Here is a 13,044-nt window from a genome sequence, read left to right as displayed (position 1 = left end):
TTTGGAGCGCTGGACTTTGTCCACACGCCTGTTCCTGGGAGCCAGGCAGGTATGAGCTGTTCTGAAGGGCTGTCTAAGGCCACGCTGAGCCGTCCTCTCCCAGCCCATAACCGGAGCACACCTCGCTGTTCGTGCTTTGTGGTGCATCTTCCAGGTCTGTGCAGCCAGAAGCACCTTTAGCTGCGAAGCGCAGCTGCCCCCTTGTCTCTCTTTGGGGGGGGATCAGGACTGAGATGCTCTCAGCTGTATCACTTCAGCCCCCATCCCAGCCCCTCGTGGTCTGTTTGTTTTCCCAGCAAGCTGGGGTAGGTGGGTGAGCTGTTTGCTGATGGAGGAATGGCTGGGGCTTCCGTGAGCAGCCTGGGGTCCGCGGCACCGCAGGGAGCTGATTCTCAGCCCTGCACAGGTCTCCTCTGCCCATTGCTGCCTGCTGGCCCCCCATGCTGGTTATCTGTTGTCCCTGTAGTTTCATCTACAAGTGTTTGGCCTGCCCTGGACCTCCCTGAACCCCGTTTCCCTCTGCAGCAGTGGGTTGTGTTGTCTCAGTGCTGTTTGGAGTTGGGGAGGAGTGGGAGAGAGCATCCTCTTGCCAGTCACTCCTGATGGGGTCGTGCCTTATCTGCCGGGGTCTCAGCTGCTGCAAGCCCGGGTTTGTGGCCAGTTCACTACTGACTCTTATAGTCAGCTCGTGTCTGGTTTTGCCCTGGTTTCCCTTCGTTGGGTGGGGGATGTCCCCTCTCCTGCTGGGAGTGGCTCCTTGGTTTTGCTCGAGGTCTGGTGGCCGTTGCCCTCCGTGCCAGATCCAACCCACGCTGCAGAAGGGCTCTGGCCCTTCCCAAGCAGGCCTGGGTGGGGGCCGGGGGGAGCTGAACAGGGAGCGTTTTGGGACATCGCTAATGGCGTGGGGACCTCTTGTGGCTGGAGAAACGGGGATGGGGCCAGGCTGGGCTCCCGCAGCCCTTCTGCCTCCCTCTGCCCGCGGCGCAGCTGGGATGGCTCTTCGATGGGGGATGCAGGGTTGGTACCTGGCTTGTCTGGAGCGTGAAGGCTGAGCCGGTCTCTCCCTTCTCTCTTTCAGATTCCAAAGGATCCTTGGAGCCTCACAAACCGGGTAAGTGCCCAGCAGAAGTTGCAGCTTTAATACATCAGCAAGTAAAATCCCCACAAGACAGGGGACTGTTAGTGGCCATGAAGGGTAAAGAGCACTTCTGGGGTGTCTGAGGAGCGCTGCAAGGCAGTGCTTGGCTGCAAGACTTGGGAAATGGTCTCTGTCAGTGCACCCCTGGGTATTTCTGCAGGCAAGTGCTCAACAGGGACATTGAGACCCACTTGTGCTTCTAGCTCTTGCCTGCAGTCGTGGGTAAATGGTTGTGAGCACTGTGACCTTGTCATCTGGCCATAGCTGCACAGTGTAGGGGGTCCAAGCCCTGTCTCCCCTCCCTGGTGACTGCAGGCAAGAGGATGCTTGAAGGAAGAAAACTGAAAATGCCAGTTGCTAACGTGTGCATCTTCTCTTCCAGTGAAAAGCAAGAAGAAACGGGAGCTGAGGATAACATGTCCCCCCATCAAACAGCCTGTTGCCAACACAACGTAAGTGTCTCTGTTGCTTAAAGCCAGCCAGCAGTTCTCCAGAGCTGGATTCAATGCTGTGTCGAGGGGAATGGTCCATGTAGGCTTTACAGAATCAGGATAGTTATTTTTTTCTCGTAAGCTCTAGCTCGTGGGTGATGAGAAGGAATTACACACGTATGCACATGTGCATGCACACACATATACAGCGTGTGGCTCTCTGGGGGGTGCCTGTTTGACTTAAAATGGCTGAAAGGCAAAGGCTGGGAGACTGCTGGGAGAATTTCTTCTGTCTTCCTGCCATGGCTGTGCCAATGCCAAAGGGCAAAGGCATGGTGGAGAGAGCAAATCTGCCTGAGGGAAGAGGAGGGAAAGGTCTTTAATGCAGGGGAAGAGAAGAGGTAGTGGCAGCTGGACTGTGGCAGGAGCAGGGGGTGAGGGTTGGGGGATGCTCTGCATGGCAGGGCGTCCTCCCCCTGACCTGTGCATTAGGGCTAGTTTGAGTTGTTTGCAGCTCCCTGCCTTGGTGCGAGGAGGACGTGGATGTCTTGTGTTGCTGTGCTGCACACCGCTCAGTGCCGGGGCTGGTGTCCAGCTATATCTCAGGGCACTGGAATTTCTTTCTGCCTTGTTTGTTTTGTGCGGCTGATGCTTGTTATGCTGTGAGGGAGAGCCCAGGGTAGCGGCACTTGGTTTGACAAAGAGCAGACGGCTTAAATTCCTCTTCCATGGTGCTCTTCCAAAACACCTTGAGCTGCATCTCCACCACCGAGCCTCGTTTGCTCCAGAAACCCCTTCGAGAGACCCTCCCAGCTCCAGGAGAGCAGTGAAATCCCCGAAGGGGAAATATCACTACTGAAACCCCCAGGTAGATGTGGCAGACTTGCCAGAGCGGGAGCCAGGGGAACTCCCCCGGTAACGCTGTGCAGCCTAGCATGCACGCGCTGAGCCCTGCGTGCAACAGCCACCTCCTTCCCCCATGGGTGCCTCTGGCTCTGCTCCTGTCCGTGTTTGAATTTCCCCTGGAGAAGTTACCACGCTGGAGTTTGCGGGGCGCTTGCGTGCCCAGAGCACTCAGGTAAAAGCTGGTGCAAGCTACCCACGTCTCCTTTTCTCTGGGCTTTTCAAGCTGCAGTGCAAATATTTGCTCGGTGCAAGGCTTTTGCTGTGCACCTCAAGTACTTCCTTGAAGCTGGAGGTTGCCCTGTTGCTCTGATGGGAACTGGGAGGCTAAAGCAGTTGGGTGATCTCCACTTTTAGAAGGTCCCAGGGGATGGGGAGAGCAGAGAAGTGAGGCACGAGGGACAAAACGCTTGTGTGTGCTCTAAAAGTACCGTGCTGCCCATAATGGGAAGCGGGCAGCAATGAGGAAAAAAACCATAAAGGAAGACTTTTGCCTGCGCGGTGTGTGCATAGCGTGACGCCGGAGTGCTGCCTGCTCTGCCTGCCACGCTGCCTGAAACAGGCCTGCGAGTGTACACAAATGACTCAGGGGTGAGGAATTACCTGTTGTTCCCTCGGCGTGCGTTTCGGGGCTACGTGGCTGTCCTGTTACAACACCTGCCTGTCAAAACATGACAGCTGAGCTGCTCTGCCACAGAAACGTCTCATCCCGTCGGTCTCGGTTCCTCGGGCTCCTGAGCAGGGATGGTTTCGTAGCCTGTTGGTTTGATGCATGTCTCACCTAGCTGACTCTCTGGGGTTCTGCGTGCAGCGAGTGTCTCGTAGGTGTGGGCTGAGGTGTTACTGGCACGATGAAAGCACTTGTGAGTGTTTGGAGGGGGCTGGTTTGAATCCACGACAACAAGGCACAGTGGAAAGCAGTGGCTGAAAGTGCTCGAAGGAATGTGAAACCTGGCTCTGGCCGAGAGGGTTAGCGAAGCTGGGCTTTCTCCTGACTCTCTGTCTTCTCTTGCAGGCCCCCAAGGAACTTGGACTCCAGAACGTTCATTACCATCGGAGATAAAGTACGTGCCAATGTGGTTTATTTTTTGCTTGCTTCCAATTTTGTTTGCCCCTTGTATGGGGAGTTTTATGGGTCACGCCTGACAACCTGTCAAATCAGATCCTGAGATTTCAGAGCACCCCATGAGAAGGACGGTGCCGTCCTGGTGCAGCCTCATGGGATGCGTCTTTGCAGGGATGAGACACCCCACAGCAGGACCTTTCCCCTGTGGAGCCATGGGGTGTCTGTGTGTATTTAGAGCAGGGACTGTTGGGGAGCTCAACATGTCACCCTGCCCGCAAGACGGCTCGTCTCTGAGCCCGTGCGCTTGCTGGCTGCTCTCTCCTGCCTGCAGGCAGTCCCTGCAAGGCAGGTGGGTGTCAAAGGCTGGGGGTGCAGATTTGTCCGTAGTGGGAGATCGCAGCGGTCCCTTGTCAGCCTCACCAGCCACCTCGGTCTGAATGCATGGACCCAGCCCATCTGCCCTAAATCAGCATGGCCTCACCGTGCTCTCTGGCTGCCCCAAACCAAGTCCCCTTTGTCCTGCTGACCTGCAGGGCTGTGTTACTGGGCACAAAGCTTCTCTCCGGCCCTCCAAAACCTTTCCTAATGACCTGATGAAAAACGCTGCTAGAAATAGCCACTGTCTCTCTTTTATTTCATTCTCTTGTTACAGGCTCCACTGGGGCTGCAGAAGGCTGGTTGCAAATGACCTAAAAATACCATGTATTGGATCAGCCCTATATCTAGCTGCTTACCTTCCAGGCTGGGAGGTGGCTCAGCTGATGGGGTCTGGGCCTCTTGGCCTTGGTGCAAGGTTTTGAGGTTAGGGGACAGATGGGAGAGGAGAGGGAACAACCCCGCTGCCGGTGTCGTTTTCTGGCCATTGTGTTGTGTGTATTAACAGCTCGGGGAGAGAGGCTCTCTGTAACAGCCTGGGCATGGTGTGTGCAACAGGAGAGTGCTGTAGCTTGGGGAAAGCTCTCTAAACTCGCTTCCTTCCCTGCTCTGCCTGCACTGGTGTTTGCAGGAGGGGTCCGATCCAGGTATTTTTGGAGTGATGCAACATGGGATGGAGGAAGAGGGCTTGGGCAGAAGGCCAGCTTTGGGCTGTGGGGGTGGATGATGACTGTGGGTCCATCAGATCCGTGTAGGTGATGCCCTGCGTCCCCACCACCCACTCAAACCCCCCAGGGCACGGGGTGAGCGATGCCAAGGAGCAGGGCGCCAGCTCTGTCCGTGCATTGCCTCTGTTGCTGGGCAGGGTGATGCTGGTTCCTGGAGTGTGCTGGGAACCGCCAGCTTCTGGGGAAGCCTTAGGATAAATGCCAGGAAAAAAAAAAAAAGAAAAAACAATAACCTGGAACCAACTGCAGAACACGTGTCCTGAAAAGCACCACCAGATCCTTCCTGGAAGCCTGTGCAGGAGCCGTGGGCTTGCACTGCTCCTCTGCCAGCTGCCCAGGGCGAGGGGCTGGATGTGTCCCCCTTAGCCCCCCTCTCCTCGCTTCTGGATCCACCGTCCTGCCCAGGAAAGGGCCGGCACCTTCCTGTGCCGGGCAGCGCATAGCTCAGTGCTGAGCTCAAGCCCAGACCTCTCCTGCTCCCTGCCCCGGCCGCCTGCCAGGCACATCTGGCTCAAATAAATGGAGCCAGGGCTGGCGGGAAGGGCCGGCAGAGCTGGTCACTGCTGGCCGTGCCGTGGCCAGCGCCGAGGGGAGCTTGCTGGCCAGGAGCCCAGCAGCCGCAGCTCCCAGCTTGGCTCCTTAACGCCAAAGGCTGTTTCCTCTCCGCTCTGGGCGTAGCTCGCAGGCACAGGATCCGGCGCTGTGCCGTGGATGTTTCCCACCCTCGCTGCCTTTGTGGCTACCGGAGCAATTTGGCATCCTGGTATTATATTTTTGTTCCCTGAGAGCGAAGGAAAACTGGAGGCTGGATAAAGCCTGGCTAAAAGAAGGCCTGTGACTTATTAGGAGCAATGAGTGCAGTGTCCAAAAATAGCCTGTGTCTCACTCAGAGAGTTTGTGCCCTGCCCAGCCGAGCAGGCGATTACAGGGTAACACATCTGTAGGGAAACTTGCTTGTGGGTTGTGCAGGAGCTCGCTATCTCCCTGCTGCGTGGGGCACTCACTTGCCTGAGCACTGGCAATGGGTCTTTTTCCAACTTGAAGCAAGATTTATGTAGTTGCAGTCGCCTGAGCTTCTTCATTGGTGCTAATTCATGTTTTACCTCTCTGGCTGCTTTCTGATGGTGGGAGAAAGTATCGAAAGCAGGTAAAACCCATTTGAACTCCCTGATAATGAGGAGTTGAGTTGCTGGGTTGCTGCGTGCACCATCCCATCTAAGAGGCTTTGCACAGGCGGAGATGTTGTTGGACACGTAGGTCTGTGACCGACGATTGCTCAGGGTGCAGGGCGAGGTGGGGAACCCCGGCTGCACACGGGGATTTGGGGCTGTGGCAGAGGCTCCCAGCTGCTGCCTGTGTTGGCACGGGTGCTGTTAACATCCTGCAAGTTGTTCAGCAACCGCAGAAATACCCTTGTGGGGGTAATCCCGAGCAGGCAGAGAGGCACCAACCTTTGGTGCCCTTTCTAGTGGCAGTGTGCCCTGGCTTAAAGGATGAAAGTCCTGATCTGTAGCTGCAGAGGGGGAATTAAGTGAGCCCTGGTGAGTACAGGGTGAGAGGGTTTGGGCTCAGGTTCAACAGAGCAAAAAATATACCCATCTTCTCTAAGCATGGTGCCTCTGGTGGGGTCCTGTAGGTACCACCGTTTGGCAGTGCTCTGCATGAATGAGCTACAAGCGTTGGACCTCTGCTGATGTCCTTGGTGATAAGCGTGCCTGTGTCTGATTTTTGTCTCTCTTCTTTAAGAACTTCGAGGTGGAAGCTGATGATCTGGTGACAATTTCGGAGCTGGGCCGTGGGGCCTACGGCGTGGTGGAGAAAGTCCGGCATGCGCAGAGTGGCACCATCATGGCCGTGAAGGTGAGGACAGTTGCTTGCTGAGGGAGGTGGAGGTTGGGACGTGCAGCTCCAAGGGAGCAAAGAGACTCTGCTGAACTCCGCTGATCACATCAAAACGGGGACAGGACTTGGTTTGTCAGCCTTCGGTATCCCCGGTGTGGCTTGGGTGTTGGAGGGTCTGTGCTGATACCAGCTGGATGCTGTGGGCTTGGTCAGCAGTCTCTGAAAGCCAGGCTTGGTGCCCACAGTTAGATAGCACAAGGTTTGGATGTCAGAGTGCCTGTCCAGGCTGCTGGCCTGATCCTGCATCCGCTGAAGAGCTCACCAAGGGTTTGTCATTCATTAAGGTGCTGTCTGGAAGAATCTGGGCATCTCCTGGGGTGCTACTGGCCACAAAATAAGCCCAAAACACTTGCCTTGGCCTCAGAACTGCAGGTTGTCTGAGTCAGCCCAAGGGGTAACAGTATTATCCCACCTACATAAAACCTCTGTTCTTTTATATTTGTCTCAGAGGATTCGAGCGACTGTGAACACTCAGGAGCAGAAGAGGTTATTGATGGACTTGGACATTTCCATGAGGACAGTTGACTGCTTCTACACTGTCACCTTCTATGGAGCTCTCTTCCGTGAGGTACTGAGCCGGTGGATGGCTGATGGGCTGCATGGCTCCTGAGGGCCCTGTGATTGCACTGGAGGCACTAAACCGTCCCAAACCATCTCTACATTCTTCAGCCCATCTGGGCAGTTTTGAGATGCTGCCATGACTTAAAGTCAAAGGCTTGCGTCTGTCAGGCAGCATTGAGCAGGTCCCGTTCCTCACTTCCATGGCAAGTGCCCAAGCACATTGTCCATGGCCCAGAGCAGCTTTGGGGTAGACCCTCAAAGGGAGCCATCGCAGGTAGTTTTGGTGGTGCCCTTCAGTATCCAGTGCAGAGCCTGTGTGCTGGTGGTGTGGCCAACAGCGGCTGCGCAGCAGGGGCCTTGGCTTGCCCCGAGTGGAAGGGGCAGTGTCTGTTTGTCCATTCGTCCCCACCTCCCCGGGGATTTCCAGGGAATTCCCTCTCAACTGCTTTTTCTCCATCTGCAGGGCGATGTGTGGATCTGCATGGAGCTCATGGACACCTCCCTAGATAAATTCTACAAGAAAGTACTGGAGAAGAAGAAAACCATCCCTGAAGACATTTTGGGGAAAATGGCTGTGTCTGTGAGTGTCTGTTAGGTTCTTATGTGGGTTTGTGCATCCACTGAGCCTGTTGGAGGTCTCCGTTCAAGCCCACGGCGTGTGGAAGCGGGGGGTGTGTTTGCAGCGGAAGGCTGGTGCTGTGTGTGATTAACGCGTACTCTTTCGCTGTGTTTGTTCCCAGATTGTACGAGCTCTGGAGCACCTGCACAGTAAACTGTCTGTTATCCATAGAGGTAGGTGCTGGATGGGGTTAGCATGATGTGGTTGGAGATCTAGCCTTGAAATAAGTGATGTGAGGACTCCTTCCCAGGAGATGCGTGGTGTGTGCCTCTGGGATGCCTATAGTGGGGTCTCATGGTACTTGGGACCATGGTGGACAGATCTAGATGCACAAGGCCTATTGCTGAGATGTATCCTTCATGCATCTGCTCGCATGATGTTCTCCTCCTCCTTTCCCGATGAAAGGTTGAATGTAATAACTGAATTCCTCACTACCTGTATTTTTATGGGCATCTCAAGCTCTCATTGAGTGCAGAGATGCATCGAAGGCAGCTCTTGGGGGCAAAATCACCTGGCCTTCCAGGCTGGGTAGTTCTAGCAAGGTGAGGGCTGAAGGAGACCTTGCAAATCACAGATAGGAATTGTACCACTCAGGTCCTGTTCTTCATGCTGGTATAGTTCCTTGTGTAGTTGTGCACGGATCATGATGGGCATGAGACAAGCTGTCCTGAGAACTTGGTAAAGTTGAGCTTTTAAGGCTGTGTTGGGCACATGAATCTCTCCTAAGGACCTGGGCATTAACTCCTCAATGTTTTATTTCAACCTTTTGACCTGCCTCGTTAGAGGGGAGGCCTGTTCTGCCTGGAGGGGCATGGATAGAGTTTCACTTGTGAACAACTTTTATTGAAATAAGAGACTGGTGGGGTTTTGTCTCCCTTCCCTTGTGTTAGGGCCTGCCTGCTGCCCTCCCAGGTTGGTGGGCAGTTTCCCACCTTGTCTCAGGCTACCTCTGCAAAGGCCCAATCTGCCCTCTTGTGTTCTCTCTCTTAGATGTGAAACCTTCCAATGTGCTGATCAACAAGGAAGGACATGTGAAAATGTGCGATTTTGGGATCAGCGGCTACTTGGTGGACTCAGTTGCGAAGACCATGGATGCCGGCTGCAAACCGTACATGGCTGTAAGTGTGCTCGTGTGGGGCCGGAGCTGGCAGCCTTCAGCTGCCTTCAGCCTTTACTCGAAGAGGCTGCTGCTTAGAAATCAGTCTTGGTTCATCTCTGTCCTGAGATAGAAACCACTTCAGAGTGCTCTGGGCTTCCTGACTCAGCAGAGTCCTCCAAGGATGGGATTACCCTCCCTGTAAGCCCTGCTGTGTCTGTTAATCCCGCAGCAGGCTCTTCCTCTGCCACCTTCTATTTTCAGGCACATAAAAGTCTGGCTGGTGCTGGTTGTGGTGGTTGGAAGGGCTACTCCTTGTTGGCTAGAAAATGCTGAGGCTTTTCTTGGCAGGATCATTTAATTTCATCCTCGCAAGTCAGGATGAGTTTCCATTTGCCGTCTGTGGCATCTGTGTGGGTAGCTTGTGCTCCTGGGGCAGGGATCATGCTGCAGGGGTAGTACAAGTCTCACTCAGGAGCTGGAGGGGACAGTTTATGTGGGTTGTGTGGAGCAATCAGTGTTAGATTTAACTTCAGACCCTACCTCCATGGGGACATAAGCCAGAGGAATCCACCCAACGTGGGTTTTGAGCCAGAGATTTGCTCTGTGGGGTTTGCACTGGGAAAAGGAGATAGAGTTGTAATATCTTCCATTTTGCTGTTACAGCCGGAAAGAATAAACCCTGAGCTGAACCAGAAGGGCTACAACGTGAAGTCGGATGTCTGGAGTCTGGGGATCACAATGGTAACACTGAGGGCTTGGACTGGCACCTTGCAGCCCTGGGGTTGGGATGGGGCCTGTGCTGGCAGGGCTCTAACCCTGCCGTGAGTGGTGGTATCTGGTGGCTTCACCCCTGGGTGGATGCCCACCAAACGGGGCTAAATGTTGAGTGTGATAGCTGAGGGCATGAGATGAATTACCCAGGGCACAGGGTGGTGCTGGTGCCCCGTGCACACAGGGGTACCTCACCCTGGGGCAAGGCAGCTGTGAACCGGGGCACGCAGCCAGCGTTGCCACCACTGCTGCGGCTCTTGCCAAGTCGGCTGGCAGGCTTGCCAGGAGATAATCCATCTTCTGTCCCTTCTCTTTCCTCCTCTCCCTTCTTACGTGTTCTTACTGGATCCTGGGGGATACATAAAGGCCTGTTATCCCCACATGGTTCCCTTGGAGCCCTCTGCTTGGTTTCACAGAGCTACTTGGGTACAATGCCGGCTCCAGATAGCTCCTGTGAGCTCTGAACTATGTTGGTGTGGATGGCAGACTCCCAGCGGGCAATATCGGGATGACAGTGGGCTTAGTTGGGCATCCAAGAGTCTGGCTTTTAACTGCTCTGCAGTTCCCCGTGCGCTGGCTGGAGAGGTGGTTGGTGGAGCAGGGTTTGCTGCAGCTGGGTCACAGCCTTCCTGCACGTACCCCCCTCCCCTGTTAGCAAAGCCTGCGGTGAGGGGTGCTGTGCATGGCTTGCAGCAAGTCCTGCCTGCAGGGTAGCTCAGAGCAGCCAACAGGAAGGGGAAATACTTTCAGTTCCAAAATTGCAGCTGCTCAGGATGGTTTATCTACCTCCTGCGAGAAACGGATCTTGCAGAAAGCAGCTGGAATCTTCTGGTGCCAAAGGACAGAGGAAATCCCAGCTGTTGGCTCGGAGGGGACGCTGCCTGGGAACGCATCTCTCGCTTTCCAGGAGACTGTCTCTCTGTGGGTAGACTATTTTCAGGAATTTTTCCTGCGCCCTGTCAGCTGTGACTTGTTCTGGGCCCTGCATCCCTGCGTTTGTTTGCGCTGCACAGATCTCTCGGCAAATATTCCCTCTTCCCCAGCTAGTTTTGTCCGCAGTGCCAAACCCAAGCCCCTCTCCTTGGTGTCCCCATGCCAGCGCAGAGCAGAGCTGGGCTGGAAATGTAATCAGCTCCGGCTTTCCTCCTGAGCTGCAGGAAGCTGTGGGATGGGAGACTGCGTGAATGATGGAATCTCTCAACCTTTCCAAAGCTGGATGGGAGAGGGGACCTTACTGAAACCCTGCTAACCTGACCCTGAACAGAGCCCGACCTGTCTGACTCCCTCTAATGTCTTCCTCCTGGGCTGCCTTCCTGTATTTTTTTATTTCTGAAGGGGTTTGATTGATTTCAGACCGGCTGGTTTTGGGGCCATGGAGTTGCAGGGCTAATCCAGGCCTTTCCGGGCTGGTGGCTTCATTCGGTTTTCCAGCAGCAGGAGTTGAGCTCCCCAGCTCTGAGCCAGAGGCAGGCGGGGGTCCCTGGCTCTGTCCTTCCAGGTTTCTCATTCCTCCCATCCCGTCCCACCCTGCCAGGCAGGGCTGGAGGTTCTGCTGCCTGTCTCGAGGTGGGAGCCGACCCTTGGCATGAGGCGACTGCCCAAGGGCTGTGATGGGCTTTTCTGCTTGAATGGGTGACAGAGCAGAGGTGACTTGTAGGAAGGACCCAGTAATGAAGGTGGTTTGGCAAAGATCTTCTTAAGTGATGTTCTAGCACTTAGTTTTTCTTGAGTTTGTGGCATTTTTTTGTCTCTAGCTCATACAGTACTAGGCTGAAGCCCAGAGGCTGGCTTGTGGAGAGCAAAGCGCTTTGGAAGCTGGTGCAGAAATGGCGTGCTGTTATTATTATCTTTTTAAATAATCCCATTTTACATATCTTTGGTGGCTTCCTGTAAATGCATCAATACGCTGAGCCAGCCTCAAAAGGAAGTATTTTTGGCCTCTGGGTCTTTGCATTTAAAAAAAAAAAGAAAAAAGAAAAAGAAAAAAAAAAAGTGGCATGACCCAAATTGAAAATGGTTTGTAAGGAAAGAGGTTTTTCATTTTGAATCCGAGCTGGCTGCAGAGGCTGAGGTAGGCAGACTCTGTGGGGTTGTGCTCGTCCTGGTGCCTCATGTCAGCCTGTCTCCATCCTCAGATCGAACTGGCCATTCTTCGCTTCCCGTACGAGTCCTGGGGGACCCCCTTCCAACAGCTCAAGCAAGTGGTGGAGGAGCCTTCGCCCCAGCTGCCTGCTGATCGCTTCTCCAAGGAGTTTGTGGACTTCACGGCGCAGTGGTGAGTCTCCGGCAGGGACTGGTGGCTTCTCCCAGCCTGGCTGAAGAGGAGCCCCGTGGGAGTTGGAGCAAAGTGTGGGGCTGGCTTTGTCATGCTTTCAGAGCCCATCTCCCCACCTCACCGTGCCGAGGCTGGTGCTTGGCCACAGCAGGAAGCGCTGCCCAAACTGGTTTTGCTCTCGGCCTGACTCACCCAGGCTGGTGGGAAGGTGCAGAGGTTTCTCTTCCCCTTTTGCCTGTCGTTGCTGCTGAAATTTTGGTGTTTTCTGGCAAAGCGGCAATGAAACAAGAAGGAACCCCTGGCAGTGTCTGGGTGCCTCTGGGTGAAAGCTGATTTGTGGTTTTGTGGGTGCTAAGTACAGTAGCTGCTTCCTGGGTGCTGCTTGGACCTGCCAGGCAGGGGTGAGCCCACCAAAGCAAGACTCGAATGAGCCTTGGGATGATCTGCCCACCCTGTAGATGGTGGGAAACCATCTCCTCTCCTCCCCGTTTGTTCTGGTCTGTGCGGACAAGCGAGGCTGTGCGGGGCAGACTGCAGCGAGCTGCTTGGCTTGTGCTTTTTGTGGCAAAACACCGTGAGTTGGCCTTTCCCAGTTACCTGCCTAGCCGCTTTGCTGGTGGTTCAAACCTGCCTGGCCAAGGAGGGAGAGGAATGGGTGCTGCCCATGAGAAGAATGTCATGTTGGTTGGGAAGGGGAGATCCCTTGTGATAGACCACGTACAGGGAAAAAAAGAAAAGATCCTACAGCCTTTCTCTCCCATTGTTTGTCTTCCAGCTTAAGGAAGAACCCCGCGGAGCGAATGAACTATTTAGAACTTATGGTAAGTGTGAAGCCATTTCTGCTGGTCTTTATCACAACGTGTTTCAAAAGTCCAATGGATGGTCCAGCACGTCCTAGGAAAATGGGACAAGAGGACGTGTGGGTGGTTTTTCAGGCACAGAGTGGGATGGGTGTAGTGTGTCTAAGGTGGAAGGGTGTGTTGATTTCATGGGTGTTAAGGTGAGGGTTTCTAGGTGTTTTCCGCTCTCTGTCCTATCTGCTCTTGGCAAGTTTAGACCTCAGATGATGATAGTACAGCTGCCAAGGTGGGCTGCCCTGCTGGGTTTGAACCTAGAAATGCCAAACCTGAAACTGTTAGTTAATCTTTAAGCTAGCTTAAAGATGGCATCTGTGAG

The 13,044-nt window shown here is 54.4% G+C and overlaps 1 protein-coding gene across 2 annotated transcripts in view; it reads left to right on the top strand.

Annotated features, from left to right (window-relative positions):
• MAP2K3 (mitogen-activated protein kinase kinase 3) overlaps positions 1-13,044 on the top strand; it is a 34,199-nt gene that overhangs the window by 18,274 nt on the left and 2,881 nt on the right. For both annotated transcript variants that reach the window (XM_068423573.1, XM_068423574.1), the window contains exons 2-12: positions 1,079-1,111; positions 1,521-1,590; positions 3,488-3,536; positions 6,388-6,501; positions 6,992-7,111; positions 7,568-7,684; positions 7,845-7,896; positions 8,714-8,841; positions 9,486-9,563; positions 11,729-11,868; positions 12,644-12,689. In XM_068423573.1, coding sequence (XP_068279674.1) covers positions 1,079-1,111; positions 1,521-1,590; positions 3,488-3,536; positions 6,388-6,501; positions 6,992-7,111; positions 7,568-7,684; positions 7,845-7,896; positions 8,714-8,841; positions 9,486-9,563; positions 11,729-11,868; positions 12,644-12,689 — 947 coding nt within the window. The remainder of the gene's footprint in view (positions 1-1,078; positions 1,112-1,520; positions 1,591-3,487; positions 3,537-6,387; positions 6,502-6,991; positions 7,112-7,567; positions 7,685-7,844; positions 7,897-8,713; positions 8,842-9,485; positions 9,564-11,728; positions 11,869-12,643; positions 12,690-13,044) is intronic.

The sequence above is a fragment of the Nyctibius grandis genome, chromosome Z, assembly GCF_013368605.1.
Source record: "Nyctibius grandis isolate bNycGra1 chromosome Z, bNycGra1.pri, whole genome shotgun sequence".
NCBI classification, from domain to species: domain Eukaryota; kingdom Metazoa; phylum Chordata; class Aves; order Nyctibiiformes; family Nyctibiidae; genus Nyctibius; species Nyctibius grandis.
Note: the sequence above shows the minus strand (reverse complement) of the source record. Positions and strands in the feature narration are given on the sequence as shown.